The following is a 22,154-nucleotide window of genomic DNA, read 5'->3' on the forward strand; positions in this document are numbered from 1 at the left end:
TGGAATTATTCCAAAAGAGGCAAAATTTTGGTGAATACCACCCTGCCAAGTTTCACCCACCACACGATCGTGAAATGCTCAATCAACCATCGGAACCTGTACCAACCATCGTCCAGGACCAGCATTGAAAACGAGATCGCCGGTGCCGTACTGTCGGCCAAGTGTCAACTCCGCTCACACTCCACCCTGTGGAGGCACCGGCGCAAGGGGAGCGGCCGGCCAACCGCTCCAAAAACGGACACGACACGCACTCGAAAAACTGTGTGAAAAGTGGCATTCAACGTGCCACAGTGTGTCTTTAAGGCTCAGCGAGAAAGACCCCCCAAAGACACTTACGTTATGCGACGTTACGTCACGTGCCCGGTTTTCCGGAGAAAGGTTGAAAGGAAATTCTTCCTTGTTGGTTGAGTTGGGATAGCCAAGGGACAATTTAGGTGAATTCGTTTAAAAAAGTGGAAATTTGGAGTATAGTAAAACCCCGATGGGTTGAAACATCTTTTTGGTCAAAATCCGATTTGACCACGAGAACCCCTAAGTCCATTTAGTTCATATAGAACAAACCCAGACCTAGACCAAGTTACAATCTAGCTTGAGGAAGGTTGCCCAAACAAATTCACTTTTTCCAGGAATTTTCCTCAAAATCAATTCTCAAAAAATCATAATCGATGGAATAACCTCTGATGGTGCATTCGTTTGAGACTACCAGTTTTCATAAATCTGTCAGTTTACTTGTGATCAAACGAATGCACCATTGGCAAAACTTCTTTCGCAATCAATATCACCACAGTCTTCTCAGTAAATGATATGATTTAGTTGTCTGCACGCAGCGTCGCCAAACTTGCATATTTTTGTGTCCCCCTTTGATTGGTCCTGTTGGTCTCCGGTATGGTCCACTGCAGATCTGGCAATCCGATACCCCAGGGTGGCCTCAGTGTGGAGATCAATGCCGTAATGTTTATTTATTCGGCCACACTTGATTTGTTTTGCTTGTGGCCGCCGCATCCGAGCAACCAGGAAAGAAATCGACCGGCCGGACTGCGTCGCGTTTAGGGTAAGGGAGTTGGGTTTGGGACTGTACCTTATTTCGACCTGGGGGGTCAAGCTGTGTAGTTTGACAGTTTGAAGCGAACTCTTTCAATTCGACTTAATCAAGAAAGAAATCACAAACAAACCCCTTAAGAAGTTTGTGTTGGAAGCAAACAAAAGCGGCCAGCCCCACTGCGTTAAATCTTCCGCATGGATGATTCGTTGGAGTAAGTTGTTTTGAAGATTACTTCATGATTCTTGCAACTTTTTTCAATTTCATTATTTTAAATAGGTCAAAATCTGCGTACCAACCCACAAAAAACATCTGCAGCGCAGACACGAACCAGAAATTATGCTTTTTGGAAGGGTGAAAGAGAGTGTTCTCTCCCACTTGAGCGCACAACCGGCACCATGAGAAAACCGATCTCATAATTACGTGTAGGTTTCGCATTCGCATGACTCTCGGATGACGTCTACCTCTGGTAGGTATTTTTGCCTCGAAGGAAGCAACGAAAAAAAAAAGTGGTTTTGCAATTTAAATTAGCACAAATCAGGAGTGCGCACAACAAAAACAAACAAAACAGCAAACCGTGCAGAGTACCATTTAATGTGCTTTCAGAGTTTGGCATGATTCGTGTATAATGAGACCGGTGTTCATGAACAAAAGTGCGACGGTGAAGTGCGATGGTGAGAGAATTTACTCGTTTTTTCTTTCTTTCGATTCATTGTGCCTCGAAATGGAAAGTGTTGGAAAGTGACAAGTGTGTAAAAAGCAGATATTTTGGAATAAATTTATGCTTTTTTTGCATCTCGGAAATCAATGTTATCAATTTATTTATTTATTGTACTCCCTCGTTGGATAGTGATACTATCCAGGTAGCATATTTGTTGGACAACGGTTCTACAAACTACTGTTCAACTTGTTTGCTAAAAGGGTTTAAGCTCTATGGATTTGTAATCAAACCTTAAGTATATCGCATACTTTTTCGTTAATTATGTTAAAAACTATGCTTGAAACGTCGTTTTACCTTAATCGAATGGCACTAATGACCAGAGTAACCTTTCACCCAAAAGTACCGAAAAAATCGTGCAAACTCCTCCCCGTTTTGGCACGCACCACATTCCGCATAAGTTTATCCCAGGCTTAATTTATCGGATTTGGAAAAGAAAGAAGGCAACAAAAAAATCACCATCAAAGTTCGACACTTTTTGGCCTCCAGATAAACTAAAACGTGCAAAAACCGAGAGAGAGAAAAAAAATGTTCAAAAAGTACCGCCAACAAATTATGTCATGTTTTGGCCGAACGTACCACCCATCACAACATAATTTTGCATGCCTTAAAACAGTCAAAATGTTGCCGATCGGACGGTTTTTTTTTTTCTTTTCTTTCTTTGAGCTAGTTGATTGGCACGCAAAAGTATTGAGACAGTACCCTGACGTAATACAATCATAATCGGGCGTGATTATGGCGTTTTTTTGTTTCGCACATATTTCAATCGATTAAGTATGCTAAATGGGTGTTAATGGGGGGATTTATCTCCAGCTTAATATTATAGTGTGTTAATGGCTCGTTATCCTCTTGGAGTTGGGCATAATTGAACCCTTTATGCAATATGCGTTAACGTTACTATTGAAAAATATCACTTGTCAAAATAATTATCAAGGACACAGAAAATATGTTTCTATTTAGGCTTTGTGAACATTGACTCTTATTCTTCCACCTTTGGTATTTTTCTGCATTTTTTGCCTTCCTCACCTTACTAAGTAAAGACTATCCTAGACCCACCTTCACGTATACATATCGACTCAGATTATTTCCAGACTGGCTGAACGGATTTTTACCGTTGTGGCCTCAGCCGTCTTGAGGTCCCCTAAGTCGCTATCTATAAATCATAATGTTTAGTCAAGTACTTCAAAAGTTATGCAAAAAAAACAATTTTGGCTAAAGTTCGCAAGATTGTAAAAAGAGTGGTTTTTTGTAAGCAATGTTATATATTTTTAGAAAGGTCTTTTGAATACCAACATTGAAGATCTGATTCATTAGTATGGTGCATTTGCACTATAAACGTGAATGTATTGCTTCGTGGTTCTCACATTCATGAACTTAATTTACGATTTCGGGAATTGATTTTTTTCCGTGTTCTGGAAATATCAAAATTGTAAGAATAACCATCCAATGAGCCGCATGACAGTTCCGGACAACGTTTTCATAAAAATATCTGAGATCCGGCCTCCAAAAAGTGTATAAGGGTAATTCTCTGCCAACTCACACAGTAGTTGCCCCGACCCCTCTTCGATTTGCGTGAAACTTTGTCCTAAGGGGTAACTTTTGTCCCTGATCACAAATCCGAGGTCCGTTTTTTGATATCTCGTGACGGAGGGGCGGTACGACCCCTTCCATTTTTGAACTTCCGAAAAAAGAGGTGTTTTTCAATAATTTGCAGCCTGAACGGTGATGAGATAGAAATTTCGTGTCAAAGGGACTTTTATGTAAAATTATACGCCCGATTTGATAGCGTACTCAGAATTCCGAAGAAAAACGTATTTTTCATCGAAAAAAAAAATTAAAAGAGTTTTAAAAACTCTGCCATTTTCCGTTACTCGACTGTAAAATTTTTTGGATCATGTCATTTTAAGGGAAATTTAATGTAGTTTTCGAATCTACATTGACCCAGAAGGGTCATTTTTTCATGATTTCATGATTTCCGACTGATTTTTTACCTTTTAATGGGGTTTCACTAGCATTTTCTTTAGCTTGTTATACTTGCCCCACTTGCCCCTACGTTTTATCTTTCTTTTGTTTATCTTATGTATTCTTGGTTTCCTGATATTTTCACCTTGTTCATTTGCTGTTTTTCTTTTTGACCGATTTTTATGAGTTTTAATTATAAGGAAAATGCGAATTATATTGCGTGTTTTTTTTCTATTCAAAATTTTCTCAAAAAAAGGAGGCAAAAAAATATTTGCTTAAACATTTAATTTTCATTTAAAAAAAACTGGTTGTACTATTGAATTGAAACTATTTAGAATACATTGCAAAACGTTTACTTCAGCATATTGCATCAAATACGGCACTTTTAGGCTTTATACAAATTTAGAATTTCGGAACTATCAAAAATTCTTTGCTTTTTGCAAATTTTTAACTGCATTTTGTGATATTTTTGTTTTAAAATTTTGAAAATAAAGCATAGCATTTTAAATTTAATTAAAATTTGCAGAAGCCTAAATGATAAAATATAAAAGTAAAATTCAACCTATCTTCAACAAAACAGAAGTTACATACTTGAAAACAGTATCCGGAAGCTGATTTCAAATAACTTTTAGTAAATGGGGTTTTAATAATGACTCAATCTGAAGCGAATATAAAATTGTATTTGAATAATTGTTGTTTAACTTTAAATTCACTTTGATGCAAAATTAAATCTCTCAATATAAGGAAAAGAGCACATGCGCAGTTTTACAAAATCTGTTTTAGTTAGCATAAAAGAAAAAAATCAAGAAAATGCTTCCACTCTTGAGCTGACACTGGAGGATTTCCAATTTACTAAGTGTCACGTTAAAATTTTGCGCAATATCCGTACTATCGCATGTCAGCGCCAGATTACGTAACGTAGAATGCTGGCAGGTTTTCTTATTTTTTACGTCAAACGTGTCAACTAAAATTGTCCTGGTAGTTTTTGCACATCGCAGCTGTCATTAACCCCAGCCAGGCTGCTTTGGCTCTTCGAAAATTGTTGCTTTCGTAACATCTTTCAAAGCATGTTTTCAAAATTAACCTATTAAAACAAAGTATAAAAAAAAAAAACATTTCGAAAAATAGATTCATAAAAAAAAATACAATCGATGTAATTGTTTATCGACTTTCAAATAAGCACTAGAAAATGATGATTTAATGTAAAAAAAAAATCTAAAAAAATTAATAAGCAGTTCTTTGCGATTTTTGTTTTGCATTTTTTCAAGCCTGGAAAAAGTTTTAAACATTTTGATCAATTTAATAAGACTATTTTAGAGTTTGTTGCATTCTTTCAAAAAAAGATTTGCGTTCATATTTTTAAATGAATTAATTGATTTTTTTTTCAAAATGATTTGTTTGCTCTGATTTGAATACACCTAACAATATAAGGACTGATGCAAATCTGAATTTTCTTGATAGAATAAATACGAAAGAAAATTTTATGGGCCTTTTTTTTACTTTTTTCAAATTCTGCATTTTTTTCATTTTGGCACAGCAAATAATTATTTTTATAAAGGTATTTTTTTGTAAATTTATCCTTATACTTATTAGAGCTCATAGATTACACAATATAAAAATAAAGATCAAAACAAATTGTTTTTAAGAGTGGCAAACTGGTCCTTCAAATCAAAAGGAAAAACATCTGAGTGGTTTTGCATTCATTGGACAGTATTATTTCATTCAAGACAAAGCAAATTATTGCACAAAAAACACAATGATTTTGTTCTATATTTTCCAATATGTTAGTAAGTTTTGAGTAGAATAGCATCTGAACTAAAAAATATATTTGTCCAAATCTTCATTCGCGCATTTCGAATCCCTTCAAAGTATCGTTCCCCGTCGTGGGAACCAATTTTTCCCGCATTCTCTAGGAAATCACTCCAGTTCAGTCAATCGCCGGCTCAAACCGTTTCACGCCTTCAACCAAGTCGAACGGTTTTTTTTTATTTTGACATTAGCGAGATGTTAGTATTTGAACAAAACTCTTCAAGCATTTCCCGCTCAAAGTCGCTGCTGGATTAAGTCGGGAAGCGTTGTTGGTATGCTCTACTCAGCAATAGGTCATTGTAGTGATGTTTTGACGCAGATTGGTTTAAGGATTTTAAAGGAAATAAGAAAATTTCTTATGCAACTTGTCACACATCATACAAAAATCACAAGCTACTCTCAAAACGTCAAATGCGACAAAATACCACAACGCCAACTGTCGCAGTCCGCTGAACCGAAATCATATCTCTTATTACACGGAGAGACCGGCCGGGGCAAATCTAAGAAAATCTTGGTTAATTTAACTAAAAGCATGGGTTAATTTTTTACACAGCTTTTTTTCAACAATCGATTGTTGATTTTGTTAACCCGAAATTGCTGACCACCGGTAATTAAAATTAACTAAAAAAAAACTTGGAATTGCCATTTTTTTTGGTTAAATGGCCAAAAAAAATTCTAGCAGTCGACTGCTAGAATATATTTTTCAGAAAATTTACTAAAAATTTCTTGTTTTCAGCTTAAATATTGTGGAATATTCTGTTAAAAACTGGCTGGGAAATATTTTTCAACTATTTTTCAACAATTTTTTTTCGTTGTATCAACCGAAATATTTTTGCATGCAGCAAATTATTAGTGGTTCATAACAAAACATTTCTTAATTAGACATAATTTATGTAAGTGTTGATATATATATTCTTTAATTATCTAACGATATAGGCTGGGCCGAATTTCTAGCTATATTTTAACTATTGACTTTTTTGAATACAGAAAAATATTCGTACATGTAGTCAATAACTAGCCGTTGTTAGCAATATTTTTATTGAATTTGCAGTAAATTTTGTAATAATGCCTCACAAATTAATGCTGAGTGTTTATTTTCGCATTTATTCTGCCAAAAAATTTAACGTTTTGTACTTATTTGTTTTTTTTTTTGCATGAAGTTGTTAAATTACTATTAAAAAGCATCAAAACAAAACTTTTTTTTTTACTGTAAAACATGTAAAGTTTGATTAATGTTTTAAAAAATTGCGTTGCATTAAACTAAAAAATAATGAAAAAGCATATTACAAATTTTGTTGAACATATTTAAAAAAGATGTTTAATTTAACATGAATTCCTGAAAAATAGAAATCGAGCAAAATTTTCACCAAGTTTTAAGCTTATATTTTTATTATGTTGTATAAAATTAAGTGTTGTATCCACTTACCATCACTGTGAAATCATCCGATAAGTCATCATCATCTACAATGGTCTCAGGTTTAGTTATTTTTCTTGTGGTTGGACACAGAATTTTCACTAAAGTGTACCTTTTGCTGCAAATAGACATGTGAAATGTATTAGTAATTTAATACAAAATTCTTAATTTCGGCTATAAACTGAAAAAAAGAACGTAAATAAATGTAATTATATTGAGTAATGAAGAAATATCAATAATGCTACTTACCAAGGTTGCATTAATTTAACAATTACTTTTGGCAACAAACTTTTATTGCATTTGATTCAATTTATTCAACGTACTCCGATTCCTGAAAAAAATATTTTGAGTTTAACTTACCAGTTTATTGAGCAGTCGTATTGCAACAAAACTTTCAAGATAAAAATTATCTTCTTTTATAATTTTTTTTTTATATTTTACTTCATCTTTATTTTTTTGGTTGTCATGTGTACGCATTTCTATGTATTTTATAATTGATGATTCTGAAAAAAATAACGGTTCATTAAGATTTTATCCGTCGTAAGCACGAAGCTTTTCGAAGATTCAGTTTTCTAATAAGAATCATATAAGATAAATTATTGTGCAAAAATAAACCCATACTTACTTGGATTAACCAACATTTTGTTAAATTTGCCCGGGCTGCTCTATCCGTGAAGAGTCGGCCCGCATTTCCCTTCTATTGCCCTCTCGTGCCGTCAAACATTCTTATAACGTGTTCAACTCACTCGCATTGGAGGTCCTCATGGCGAAGGTCGTCCTCTTGCTCTTCATAGTTTTTCACCTGCAAAGAAATCATCAACAAACCTACTCACCAATTCCACCTCCCCAGTTGCAACTCTTTGATTTGCCACATCAACATTAGCTAAATAGTGTAATTTTCACCTTTCACACCCTCTCACTTCATAATTAACAACACAAACTCAACAAATCGACCGCTCTCGTTCGAATCCTGACTTCAAATGACAGACGTAAACAAACCCAAGTTCATCTTTTAAATATTCAACCAAATGTAAATTATATTCAACCAAAAAATTTTTTGATTTTCCTAAAACCAAAGCTAACAGTCGAGCACGTTCATTCGAGTTCGGGAAATCTGTTAGCTTTTTGCCTTTAGCATTTTCAACAAACAGGTTATTAAATTAATACTAAATTTTGGTTAATTTAACTGAAAATTGGCAGTGACAAGTACGTTTTTGTTAAAATTTACGAAAGTAAAATCAACAATTTTAATTGTTAAAATTTCTGGGCACGGTCTCTCCGTGTACCGATTCGGTTGCTTCAGGAGAAATAAATAAAACAACAGAAAGCTAGAGCAAAAAAAACAGCTGAACAACAGTCTGCAAAATTCATCAAAACGGCTTGGCAGTGCACAAAAATCTGCGCTCACGTCGAACTGAACTGCGGCCATGCTTCAGCGATTACTTCGGCGTCGTTCATGCCCCAGTCAACCTCAACTGGCTCGCTCGTTTGGCTTAGTGCAACCGACTAAATTAAAGAGTCACTAGTTTTTGTTTGCGTTTTAATCGGAAAGGAATATAAAACTGCTGCCGCTCTGATTTATTCGCGGAAAGTGGTCCTTTTTATCGAATTTATCGCCTAACAGCTAGTAAATCTTCGTTTCGCCTTTGTTCCATATGCATTGCTGTAAATGTTTCATTCAAGTGTTGGCACAACATTGGTTCAATGCATCCAGGTTTGTTTCATTGTAGCTACTGTTTCTGTTTTATCGCTTCTCAAATTATTGCTTTATCGTTTAACCCCCTCTTTGTTTCCATAAACATCACCTCGTCTGATTGTTATTCGACCCTCAATAGAAAGGGTTAAGAATCCTTCACCAAATAGAAACCACAGAATCTAAATGAAAAACCCCTTTCTTGTTTCGTTACATTTTCCAGGGCATGCCAGAGCAATGGGCGCTCATGCTGAAGAACTCCAACATTAGCAAGCAGGAGCAGAAGAAGAACCCGCAGGCGGTGCTGGACGTGCTCAATTGGTTCGACAACAGCAGCAAGCAGCGGCCCAGTTCCAAGTATATGACCCACGGTCTGCACACCACCACACACTCTGGTGAGTACACCACACTTGAAGCAGAGTTATTTTAGGGGAACCATCGCCCACATTCAAGGATATCTAAACCCTTTTCCAAATCCAACTCATAACCTCACGTTCATAAAATCATATTTTTTTTATTATTAAATAATTTTTTAAGTGGCAAACAACTAAAGATTTATCTGTATTAAAGGATTTCTAACATTTGATGCAAATTGCTTGGCCTACTCCGCAAATTTTGCAATGATTTTCACAAAAATATTTAAACTTTTAAAGGTACTCAAAAAAATGTAAAGATTTTCACTATATTAAATTTTTTATGTTATACGCCAACTCACACGAAATCGAAAAATAATTGCCCCGTCCCCTCTTCGATTTGCGTGAAACCTTGTCTTAAGGGGTAACTTTTGTCCCTGATCACGAATCCGAGCTAAATTTTTCGATATCTCGTGACGGAGGGGCGGTACGACCTTCAAAGGTGATGGTTTGGAAATTTAGTGTTAAAGGAACTTTTATGTAAAATTGGACGCCCAATTTGATGGTGTACTCAGAATTCCGAAAAAATGTATTTTTCAAGGGAAAAAAAATAAAAAAGAGTGTAAAAATGTTCTGCAAAGGGAGCGTTCTTTTATTACGTAACGCAGTTAGGGGGAGGGGGGTGTCGGCGTCTGTTACGAAATGTTACAAATTAGGGGAAGGGGTGTGTGATGAAAAATTATGCTACATAACGCAAAGCATTCATAAAAAATTGCAAAAAGATCTAGTGTTACGCGTTACAGGGGGGCTAGGGGGGATCGCTCATCTGTTACGATTTGTTACTAAGGGGGGGGAGGGGGTCAAAAATCCAAAAGTTTGCGTTACGTAATAAAAGAACGCTCCCAAAGTTGTAAAGCAGACAATCACAAACAAATTGATCTATAAACATAAGGGGTTTACTTGTAACCATCACGAGTTATCGCGATTTTACTAAATTGTTGGTATCAACAATGTAGGAAACAATATTTTGATTAGTTTTCAATTCAATTCTCTGCTATTTATTTTAAATTTTTTTAGTTTACGAAGAAATATGTTTGTTGTCTGATTCTTAGAGAAATTTTAATCACATTAAAAAGTCGAAAAGAAGAATTTTCCTCTTTTTAAAAAAAATAGTCTAACAATTTTTTATCTTTTATTTTTATTCTGAAACAAAAATATAAAATTAATTAATGGGTAGGTAGGGGAAATATACACATTTTAATCACTCTAAGCCGTTCGACCACGTTCGACCAATTCTCATCACTTGTGCAGTTTTCCGCTATTAAATCAACATTTTTAGATTTATCAACAATGGAGAGTTGCTTGCTCACTTTTATTTGAGCTATTTGTCACTTTGGAACAGTCAAAAACACTTTATAAAAGCTGTTATTCATGATCAAAGTGCTGATAGGTCGATAATACAAATAGGCTGAGATATGGTATTGTACAGAACCGGATGGGCCGGATCACTCTGGAGAGTTCCGGACAAATTGAAACGCGAGCGTAAAAACAAAACGAACTTTATTTGCTCTACTCGTACACGGAACGATCTTCTTCCAACGGACGTTTATTGGGATCTAACTATAACAAAAACTACATGTAACATACATGGATCAGATCGGTGCATCTTCGCGCCACCGATCGCAGTAAGCTGGGAGGGTTAATTTAGTGAGAGTGGGACCACAGAGAAAATTTAAATTAAAGAGAAAGAGCGACTTCAGAACTGCCACCTAAACAGGCGAGAATTAGTACTGCGCGGGGTAGCACCATCCGCGCGTACCACAGTACATCATTAGTCTACTCATCTTCCTACCTCTACCAATTCTTTACAGGTATATTTCCCCTAATTATTCATTTCATACAAAAATCAATATTGAGGAATACCTGAAAAAAACTTCTCAGCAAACGACGCAAAACTGAATTTTAATATTAATAAAGTTTTTTGTTATACATTTCTTGCAAAAAATAGAACAAGTTTATTTTCTGAAGTAATTTTTTTAGTCAAATAAATTTATTCTGAAAATATTTTTTGAGTAGATTACAATTAAAATCAAACAAAAACTATGTTTTAAATTTTAATCGAAACAAAACAAACATATGAAAAAAAACAAAAGTGTTCTCCAAACATTATGAATAAGCATAATTTTTTAATTCGTTCTCATGCTTTTTTTAACTTAGACAATCAATTTGGTTATTCAATGTGTCATGAACGGCCTAAACGGATTATTCTCACGAGCCGTCACGGGCCAAATAAAAAGGGTTGGAGGTTGGGCATACCTGGTTTACTCAAAAATTCTCATAAAATACCTTTTTTTATAAAATATGTACATATTAAAATTTTCATGATTTACAGCAACGTGAATTATTGTTTACATTTTAACTGTATTTAAACACTAATTTTTTAAATACTATAAAGCCGTTGCGAATATTTTTCAAAGTGTCGGCCCGAAAAATCAGGGAGCATAAGTATTTTTTTAAAGACATCAAAAAAATTATGATAATATTACATCTGGGAAGAGGTACATCTTTAATTTCAGAAAAAAGGTGAAATTTTACCTCTTGAAATGTGTAATTTTACCACTTTTCTGGTGTAATGTCACTTTTTCAGTCTAAATTGACGTAAAATTACATCATAAAAGAGGTAATATTACACCTTAAAAAATTACAGCTTCCAAATTTGAATTATTTTTTACTATGTATAAAAGGAAATAGAATTTTAATCTACTTAAAACAATTTGAATGCAATTTCCTACGTTGATTATCTTATGGCGCATATTTGGGATCGTTAAAAAATATTTAGTTTTTTTTGTAAAATTCCAATGTGCAGAACCGCAAAAAGTTTTTTTCTTGCAAATAATTTTTTTGTCATATTTTGGAAATTAATGTTTTCGTTTGTTCACATTTTTCATTCAATCAAATTGTTGTAAAATGTGTTTTACACCTGTACAGTAGATTTACAAACATCTGATTGCACATAAATTTCCATTCAAATTTTGAAGTATTTTGAATAATTTGCCCCCTGATTTTACAAACCATTTTTTTAAGAGGAGGTGACAAACACCACTTATCCTCTACTTTTGTCAGAGTCGAGGAACAGAAACTTCAAACAATATTTGCAATGGCCTAAGGTTTCACAGTTCATGCAAATAATTAAACTTTCAAAAAATTCCCATAAATACGGTATTTTGTGAAAATTGTAGTATTTTGAACTAAAAAATAAAATCAAGTGAACTTCGGATATCGAATTATTTACACATTTTTGGTATTCTTCAACTCGTTTTTTTTTCTTATTTACAGTACCTTTTTCGGTAACTGGGCTAAGAACGTAGACCAGTTACCGAATGATGCCCGCTAACTGGACTGAAAATAAAAATAAAACTAACTCTAAAACATTTTCAGAACATACTCTTAAATATCATTTGAATACGACATAAAATTGCAAGAGCACTTAAAAATTAATTATTTTTTGTTGATATTGATTTTCGCATCCACTGACTCCTCTTTTTGGCATTTACTTTTTATGGGGCTTTATCGAGCTAGTTAGCGAGCGCCCAGTTCAAAAGCAGATTTGATTTATGAAAGAATACTTTCTTGAAGAGATAAGCTATCAATTTAACGATTTTACCACCACCACATTTTCTAAAACCAAAGCAAAGGTCAATCCTTGAGGGAGCGCGCTGAAGATTTCTAAGTTTATGACGGCTCAGCACTAATTAGCAGTTGAACTGTTGTTTCCGGAACATTTGTATGGAACAGTTATAAGTTTCTATGCCTTTTATTGAATGAGGTAAAAGATAGTTCATCCATCCACCAGACAAACGGAGGAGTGAACCCCAACCATATACATGTTTTTTTTTTTTTTTTTTTTGAAATTAAATATGTCTTTATTGAACATTCTTATAATAATTACATTTCTTTTACATGATAAGTGGTATGGCCTAATGCTCTTCATCTTTGTTGTATTTTTCGTTTTATTATTAACTGATCACATTTATTTTATAAATTGTTTTACATTATTGCATTGAATCGAATACATTTGGGTAAAAAAGAAAAAAAATCACTTTAACAACTAATCCTAACTTAAAACTAAAAAAAGAATTCATTGAAATATTCAAAATCACTAGAACGAGTAAACTACGAACTGTATTTTAAGATGAATGCTCCAAGGGTTCTTACTTGTTCTTGGCGAGTTTTGCAACCACGCAGTGTTGTTGTCATCTCGATGAAAATGTTCAGAAGTTCTTGTGGTGAAAACAGGTCATTACTGCCTTCATTCGTTGATGCTGGTTGGTTTTCCCTCGGTTGCTGACTGAAGCCAGGAGGTGTTGAATTCTCTGCAACTCTTTGCCGCTGATTCAACGGCAATGGCTGCAGATTTGGAACCACTCGAACAGATCCTGCTCCAGGTGACGCCAAAGCAGGAAAATCCACGTCCGTGTATGCTGGTGGTGTTTTGCGACGATTTGGTTGGTGCCTCGTCGTCGCTTGCTGCCGAATTTTTAGAAACTCAGCACGTTTTGGGCAGCTTCGATTCTTGGTCGAATGGTCGCCGCCGCAATTGAAGCATTTCGCTTCGATGTTCTCGTTGATTGTTTCGCAAGCTTGTGTTTTGTGCTCACCTCCGCAGGTTGCACAACGACTCTTGATGAAACAGTTCCTTCCACCATGTCCAAACTGCAAGCAGTTCGAACACTGTGTCACGTCACGGTGCACTGGACGATAACGTTCCCAAGTCACGATGATGTTGAAAATTGCCCGAACTGCTTTCAGCTCAGACGGCGTTGTCGATCCTTTCTCGAGATGAACCAGGTACAGTTGATCACGATACTTGATGTCCTTGTTGTGTCTCATCATCTTGAAGACATCGATCACGTTCAACTTAAGAGTTTTGAGCTCTTCTTTCAGCACACTCACATCCATGTCGTACAAGCCACGGAGGACCTGTTTCATGGGGCGTTTACCTGGATCGTCATGGCTGTAGTATTCAATCTTTGTGTTGTTCAGGAAATCCCGAACGTAGTTGTAATCCTTTCTGGTAGGTAGCAGAATTTTGAGTCCATCAGCACACAAGCGAATGGAAGCTCGTAAAGCACCAGATTTGATAAATCCGGTCAGCCACTTTCGCACCGAATCCGATGACGATATTTTCACAAAAATGGGTGGCAACTTTTCCCGTCGTTCAAATTCTTCCTTCTCGCTCACGTCCACAGGAAGGTTAGCGAACTGGTTTCCAGACGAATTTTGAGCGTCCTTGCTCAAACTGCCTGGCTTTGCAGGTAGCGCTTCGGCATTCTTTAGCTTCTTCAAATCTGCCGATCCTGCTGGTGAGGACCGCCTCTTTTTCTTGCCGTGAGGCATTTTTGCACTTTTTAAGAACTTTTCAGGAGCTAAAATCCAGGAGTACCTCACTGAATGATGGTCCACAAAGGAATGACCATATACATGTTGTGTTATGATAACACAACTAATTAGTCGTTTTTAAACTAAAAACGATTAAGCTGCAACGAAAGGAGGTTAATGTTCTTCAGTTTTGGGCACCAGGTTACGTTATCTGCGCCTGTCACCATTATGGTCACACCCCTTTTTTGGTCAAGTCCACCAAGCGGCAATCAATCTTTTCCCACGCGACGACATAACCAAACTTTTTAGGCGACGAACCACCCCACAACCTTAAGGGTTTACCCGCGGAAGAGATTAACTTTCGATTAGCTAATCCATGAAGGTGTTGCGCAGAGGCCTTTGAGGTTAGGAGACAATGTCATATCGCTTGCTGCATTCAGTTGAAGTTTAGAAGCAATTTTTCTTTCGCAACAATGTGAAGACCTCACAAAAAAAAACGATCATTGGAGCATGAAGAGTGTGTGTGTGTGCAGTTCCGCAGACGTGATCCCGCCGCCCAGTCTGGCGTTGAAGGCCCATGTTCCCACCACTCGACAGTGCTCAATCATGCGTCCGTTCGGGCGCGAGTTCAAGCTCAAGCTCAGCATGCAATATTTTCGATTTTTTTGTTAGTTTCGAACGCGGTTAAAGGTCACTGTGTTTTCTATTATTACCTCATTTTGAACAGCTTAACTGGTAGAAATCTCACACAACAACAAAAACCATGAATGAAGAGCCCTTCAACGAAATGGAAAAAGGCGGGTTTTATATATGTTTTGCTGTGATTTGATCAGCCCGGAGAGGATGACTAACTTTTTCATTAACCACCCGCGCACATCCCGTGGAGCAGGGTTTTGTTTGGCGGCCTCTACCTTCGGAATCGGAAAACACTTTCACTCTTCGAAGAAGAGCGAAGAAGTAAAGGGCTTTGTTCGATGATGGTACAATAACGTAAGCGATTAGGGCAAAAAAACATAAAACATAATATCGCATCAAATGAAAAGGTTAATATGATTAACTTTGAGATATTAAAGGGAAAATCACATGTTTTTATGAGATGCGTATACATAAAATTAAAATGATAATTAAATAGAAGAGAGCCCTGTAATATTTTGCAAATTCAAAGCTTGAATTTGAAAAAAAAATCAGATATCAGTTTTATCTGAACAATTTGGCTTCAAAAAATTATATACGTGGCTATATCTCAGAACAGGGTTCTGAGGCAATTTGTTCAGAAAAAAAACATAACTGTCGAATTTGGAATCTTGTTTTTAACCCTCAACCCCGCCTCTAGGCGGGCTTTGATCTAAAAATTCGCCAAAAAATCCGTTTTTCAACGAATTTTTCATCTTGAAAAAACATTGGAAAGAAGACCTCTTAGATTTTAAGAAAATTGAGTGTTTGGTAGCTAGACCTGTTTTATGTAATTTTCCAAATGTTTAAAAAAATAATTTCTGAGGTCAACTTTGGCTGTGATTCTTACCACCTCTTATGTGAAATTAAGTATGTTACCCAAAATGACCTCCTGAACACGCGAAAAATAAAAATCCTCGAAAAAAAAATTGGGCAGGAAAGGGTTAATCAGAATCAGACCTTCCCTTCATAAGCAAGTTTTTACCAAAAGTTTTGCAAATAATTTGATTATATGGGCAAACCTAACAAAATCTTGGTTTATCTTACCAAAAGTATGGGTAAATTTTTAACACAGCATTATTTCAACAATCAATTGTTTATTTGGTTAACCCGAAATTGCAGACTGCAGGTTACTTAAAAAAATGTTGGAATTGCTATTTCTATCATTAAATGATTGAAAAAAAAATCTAGCAGTCGACTGCTAGAATTTTTTTTCAGAAAATTAAATATCATTTAGTTGTTGTTGTTGCCAATAATTAGTTTTCGTAAGTAATATTTTGATTTCGCAGTAAACTTTATAATATGGCTTCACAAATGAACGCTGGGTTTTTGATAAGCATTCGTTGTGCCTAAAATGTGTACTCTTTTTTTGCCGATTTTTTTTATAACGGAATTCAAATAATGTTGTAAAGCATATCTTGTTTTTAAACTGTTGTTATAAAACTTGTAAATTTTGATAAATATTTTGAAAAAATACCCTGAATTAGAGCGTCCAATTTCCGGGGAAACGAAAAATTTTCAACCAATTTCCCGGGAATTCCCGGGAAATTTTATATTTATTGAAAATTGTTCTGATCTTGGCTCTGAAAAATATTTTGCAACAAAACAGTATGAGACAGCGACTTTAATGGTTAAAATAAGTGTGAAGATCAATTAATAAGCTATTATTAATTGATCTTCACACTTATTTTAACCGTTAAAGTCGCTGTCTCATACTGTTTTGTTGCAAAATATTTTTCAGAGCCAAGATCAGAACAATTTTCAACCGATGTAAAAAATCATACAACTACAAGTAAATGTTTAATTTTTCTAATTTTCTATGCTCGAATCGTACAATAAATCAAAAAACGATCTATATTTTTTTGTTGAGAAGTATTTTTATCATAGTGTTTGGGCAGTGAGTAAAATGGATCCATACTCCACAATCATAAATTTTATTTAAACTTGCCTCTGTGACCAGTTTGAAAGAGTGTGGTTTGACACATAAAGTTAAAATGAAAAAAATGCAGAAATTATGTTTTTTCATGACAAATAACATGAAAAAAATAAAGCTCTTACTTCTAACAACTAAGTGTTTTCAAATATTTGGAGCAAGTTTTTAAAATATGTTTGCAGTTTTTGAGCACTTCTCAGGCAATACGAAGTAGTTTTCCAATTATTGTTTTTGTTATACCACATGGTTTTCAGGGTTATAATTGACTTCGGTGAAAGTGTTTTGATAGCTCAAAAAAATTATTTAAATTACTGGTACAGTATGTAAAAAAAGTATTTACACCCCTTGGGCACTATGCACATTTTGTGATGAAACATGTAAACAATTTAATGTTGACATAAACCTAGTACTACGTTTTGTTCAGAAACTCATGCCGAACATGTTGCTGCAAAAGCTCATGAAAAGATGTTTTCTATAAAAGTTATATAACAAATACTATTACAAAATAAAAAGATGCAAAAAAGTTTGTACACCTTTCGAAAAATTAACATAAATAAAGTTATTTGTTGACAAATCACCATAAATCCAGTCTCCCAACTCCAAATATGCATCCTTGACTGATTAAAAAAATAATTTGGATTGAATATAAAGTTTACTAATTACTTAGTATAAAAGTTTATATAACTCTGGAAATTCTATATAAAACTTATCTAAACTTAATTTTGCAAACTTTCAATTTAACTAAATGTCAATATATTACCATAAAATTGCTGAATAAACATTCTGGAGTGGGTATAACACCGTTTTGGGGGTCTTTGTATCGCTAGAATAGATTTTTCGTTGGAATTTCGTACCAACCCGGAATTACGTCGTCGGAAAATCCGCCGGCATCCGAACCGGTCCACAATTCACAAGTCAACCTATGTGGCTTCGGAAAGGGCATAAAATTTCCGATCTTTTGATACCCATACATCTAGGTTTTCTATAAAACCCACGTTTTTAAATACCTGGACAAAAAGTAAGTTTGATCCACGAGAACAAAAATTACGAAATTCCATACATTTTTGGCAGATTGATCAAACGAAACCATAACAACGTTTTTGCCTAGGTATTTAAAAACGTGGGTTTTATAGAAAACCTAGATGTCTGGGTATCAAAAGATCGTAAATTTCATGCCCTTTCCGATGCCACATAGGTTAACTTGTTAACTGTGGACCGGTTCGGATGCCGGCGGATTTTCCGACGACGTAATTCTGGGTTGGTACGAAATTCCAACGAAAAATCTATTCTAGCGATACAAAGACCCCCAAAACGGTGTTATACCCACTCCAGAATGTTTATTCAGCAATTTTATGGTAATATATTGACATTTAGTTAAATTGAAAGTTTGATAAGTTTTATATAGAATTTCCAGAGTTATATAAACTTTTATACTAAGTAATTAGTAAACTTTATATTCAATCCAAATTATAATCAGTCAAGGATGCATATTTGGAGTTGGGAGACTGATTTATGGTGATTTGTCAACAAATAACTTTATTTATGTTAATTTTTCGAAAGGTGTACAAACTTTTTGCACCTTTATTTTTGAAATAGTATTTGTTATATAACTTTTTATAGAAAACATCTTTTCATGAGCTTTTTGCAGCAACATGTTCGGCATGAGTTTCTGAACAAAACGTAGTACTAGGTTTATGTCAACATTAAATTGTTTACATGTTTCATCACAAAATGTGCATAGTGCCCAAGGGGTGTAAAAACTTTTTTTACATACTGTAAATTAACAACACTCCAACTATCCCTCTATCAACTATTGTTCCATCGGTGCTCCATAATGCTTATACTTCAAAGTGCAATTTCTTATTAAAAGAATTGAAGTACTTTTTATGAAATAACACCAATTATTCTTTAATTTTTTTATCTAAATGGATGGTCCATTTAGATAAAAAAATTAAAGAATAATTGGTGTTATTTCATAAGAGCGTTATTACAATTTGAGCGTCAATGGTCTCAAATTGTAATAGTTTATTTTCATGAGGTTCGATCTATTCTCAGATGCTTCAGAAATTAATATCATCAGAAATAAATTTTAACGTAAAATTTTCTGATCGTCTGATTTATTCCATATGATCTTAACAATAAATTGGATTGAACAAGAGTATGATGAGTTATTTCATTTATTATTTTTAGAACATTTTCCAAAAAATATGGTCCAAAAAGTTGAGAAAATGTATACATCCGCTTAAAATTCGGGAATTCCCGGGAAATTTACAAATTTCGGAAATTTTTTTTACGGGTAATAACGGGAAACGTGAATATTTTCAAAATGACCTTAACATTTTCAAGTTATGCATGGGTCATTCCAGGTCGATCTTCACCGATTTGGACCAAACTTGGAGGGAACGTTCATCTATCGATAGTTAACAGAAACCCCAGGTTTGGTGCTGATTGGATCATCCCTCTTTTTTGGCACCGACCTCTTTTTTGACGATTTTCTTAAAAAAACTTTTTTTCTTTTATTCATAACTTTACAACTATTTGAGCAAAAGACTTTCTACAGGTTGCATTTTATAGAAAATTGTCCAAGGAATTCGATATAAAATAAAATGTTAACCCTAAAATGCCCACTAATATTATATTTTAACGTTTTAAGTATTAAAATTCAGTTTTGACCAATTCCTTATATTTTTATTTGTTTTATTTTATCACCATCTTGTTTCCCGGACAATTTTATATAATAATCAATGTAGACCTCAAACTAAAATGAACTATTGGCGAGATACAGCGATTTTACTGAAAAAAGTTTGAATTTGCGCAGCACTCGGAAGTACATGGTGTACTTTTCAACATAAAGGGATGAATCCCGCATAGTTCGGTTTTTATATGTAAGAAACAGAGGAAAACATTTAACAGAGTGCAGCGCAAAATCAAACTTTTTTTCAGTAAAATCGCTGTATCTCGCCAATAGTTCATTTTAGTTTGAGGTCTACATTGATTATTATATAAAATTGTCCGGGAAACACGGTGGTGATAAAATAAAACAAAGAAAAAAAGAATTGGTCAAAACTGAATTTTAATACTTAAAACGTTAAAATATAATATTAGTGGGCATTTAAGGGTTAACATTTTATTTTTGTCGAATTCCTTGTACAAATTTCTATAAAATGCAACCTGTAGAGAGTCTTTTGCTCAAATAGTTGCAAAATTAGAATCAAAGAAAAAAAAGTTTTTTAGAAAATCGTAAAAAAAGAGGGCGGTGCCAAAAATAGAAGGATGGTCCAATCAGCATAAAACTTGGAATTTCTGTTAACTATCGTTAGATGAACGTTCCCTCCAAGTTTGGTCCAACTCGGTGAAGGTCGAGTCCAAAAGTGTACTCAGTTTACCTGGAATGACGCACATACAGAACTAAAATCGGTTGAAATGGCGCGGAGTTAAGATTTTTTTTCTACTGTCAATTTTGTAAAATTGTGGAAAATGTTCCATTGTACATAGTTTCAATCTGCTAGCAAAAGAAATGATACAGAATTCCGCACCTTCATTACCAAAATTCTTATTCAAGATAGTATAACATATAACACAACTTTCTGTTCAAACAATCTTCATCTTATAAACTTTAAAAAAAATAGGCATTTTCCTAATTAAACTCGATCACCATATGAACGGGTCACGTCAGAATATTACATCCTTTTTCCTTTCCTCACTCACCCTTCTACCATCACACATACGACTCATTACATATTCATACATGCACATTATACGCGCCAATTAATGTCTCTAATCTGTCCAGCATCGTCCATAGGTTCGTCGCTGAGCCGGGTCAGCAGCAGCAGCCCGAGCAGCACCCCGACCGACTCGGAATCGCACGGCGGTGGCGTCGGCGGCCAGGTCCATCTGTCCAGTTCGCACTCGCAGGCGTACAGCTTAGGACCGCTGTCCTCGCACCACAACTCGGCCGGCGACCACGACAGCGACGAACTCGGCGGCATCAGCAGCAGCGGGGGCAGCATCGGCACCGGAAGTGGTGGTGGTGGCGGCGGTGGCGGCCTCGGCGGCACCAACAATGGCGGAGTCATCCCGCCGCTCATCGCGAGCCGACCCGAGCGGACCAAGTCCATCGTGAGTAGAACCAATACTTTGTTTTTCCTATGTTTTTGTTATTTAGGCTATCCAGGTTTTTAAACGAAGATGGCGTTCGAATGGTGAACGTTCGAAATGTCAAAATCACGCAGTGGTACCAATATTCCGAAAAAAGTGTGCCATGGCATGACAGCCACATTTGTTTTCTAATGTTGGTGCTGCTACGCGATTTTGACATTTCGAATGTTTACCATTCGAACGCCATCTTCACTTAAAAACCTGGATTGCAAAATTTATTTAATGTCGGCCCTGATTGACCTCTGCCTTCATTCTTGGGAGCATTTCTCCGCTGATAATTTTTTAGTTGACTTTCCGTGAAAATAAAGCACGGCTTCGGCTTCCTCGTGAGGATCTAGTCGCTCCCGTTTCTCCCCTATAGGAGAGAATTCCAGATTATGACTTCTCCGTCATCAATGCTTGAAAAATGCAAATTTTTCGAATCTTCACACTACCTTGTCAAGAAAAGAAAAAAAAAACTTTCTTCTCTAATCTGTTTTTCTTAAACCCAAATGTTCTTCAAGACCACGTTCTCCAAATCTCGACCTTGGTTGATCCTCGGGGCGGAAGGAGGAAGAACAGGAAAAAGAGTAATCATAAAGGTACACGAAGCGAGGAGCGAAAATAAACAGTAAAATTAGGCAGGCAACCTCGTAAAGCGGCACGTCTCACAGATCGACAAAGTTTATTGAATTGCCCACCGCCACCATTCGCCCTCGGAGGGGTCGTAAACGGGGTGGGGACCCTCTTGAATGTCCGGCCTTTTTTTTTTGTTGGTCGGTTCGGGTGGGCGCCTCACATCGACGTCGAATTGGATGGGGTTCCAAATTACGGTGTTGATAAATTGAAGTGTTGCGATATTAGGTGTCGAAGGTTAGGATTACTTGAAGAATTAGAACATGTTTTTCATTGTCGCGTACTGAACAAAGTATTCTGTGATATGGACATAAAAAAAATCATTGTTATTTTGTATTAAAAACAAAAATGGTACCTGTTCTGAGTTTTTGTTTTTTTTTCTGAGCTTCGTAAAAGTACATTAGGGACC

At 35.4% G+C, this 22,154-nt stretch overlaps 1 protein-coding gene across 4 annotated transcripts in view; it reads left to right on the forward strand.

Annotated features, from left to right (window-relative positions):
- LOC6048847 (serine/threonine-protein kinase PAK 2) overlaps nucleotides 1-22,154 on the forward strand; it is a 94,512-nt gene that overhangs the window by 60,716 nt on the left and 11,642 nt on the right. For 2 of the 4 annotated variants that reach the window (XM_038261636.1, XM_038261637.1), the window contains 2 exons: nucleotides 8,859-9,030; nucleotides 20,763-21,091. In XM_038261636.1, the coding sequence (XP_038117564.1) occupies nucleotides 8,859-9,030; nucleotides 20,763-21,091 (501 nt within the window). The remainder of the gene's footprint in view (nucleotides 1-8,858; nucleotides 9,031-20,762; nucleotides 21,092-22,154) is intronic. The other 2 variants (XM_038261638.1, XM_038261639.1) reach the window with 1 other exon arrangement.

Source organism: Culex quinquefasciatus, chromosome 3, assembly GCF_015732765.1.
Source record: "Culex quinquefasciatus strain JHB chromosome 3, VPISU_Cqui_1.0_pri_paternal, whole genome shotgun sequence".
NCBI classification, from domain to species: Eukaryota; Metazoa; Arthropoda; class Insecta; order Diptera; family Culicidae; genus Culex; species Culex quinquefasciatus.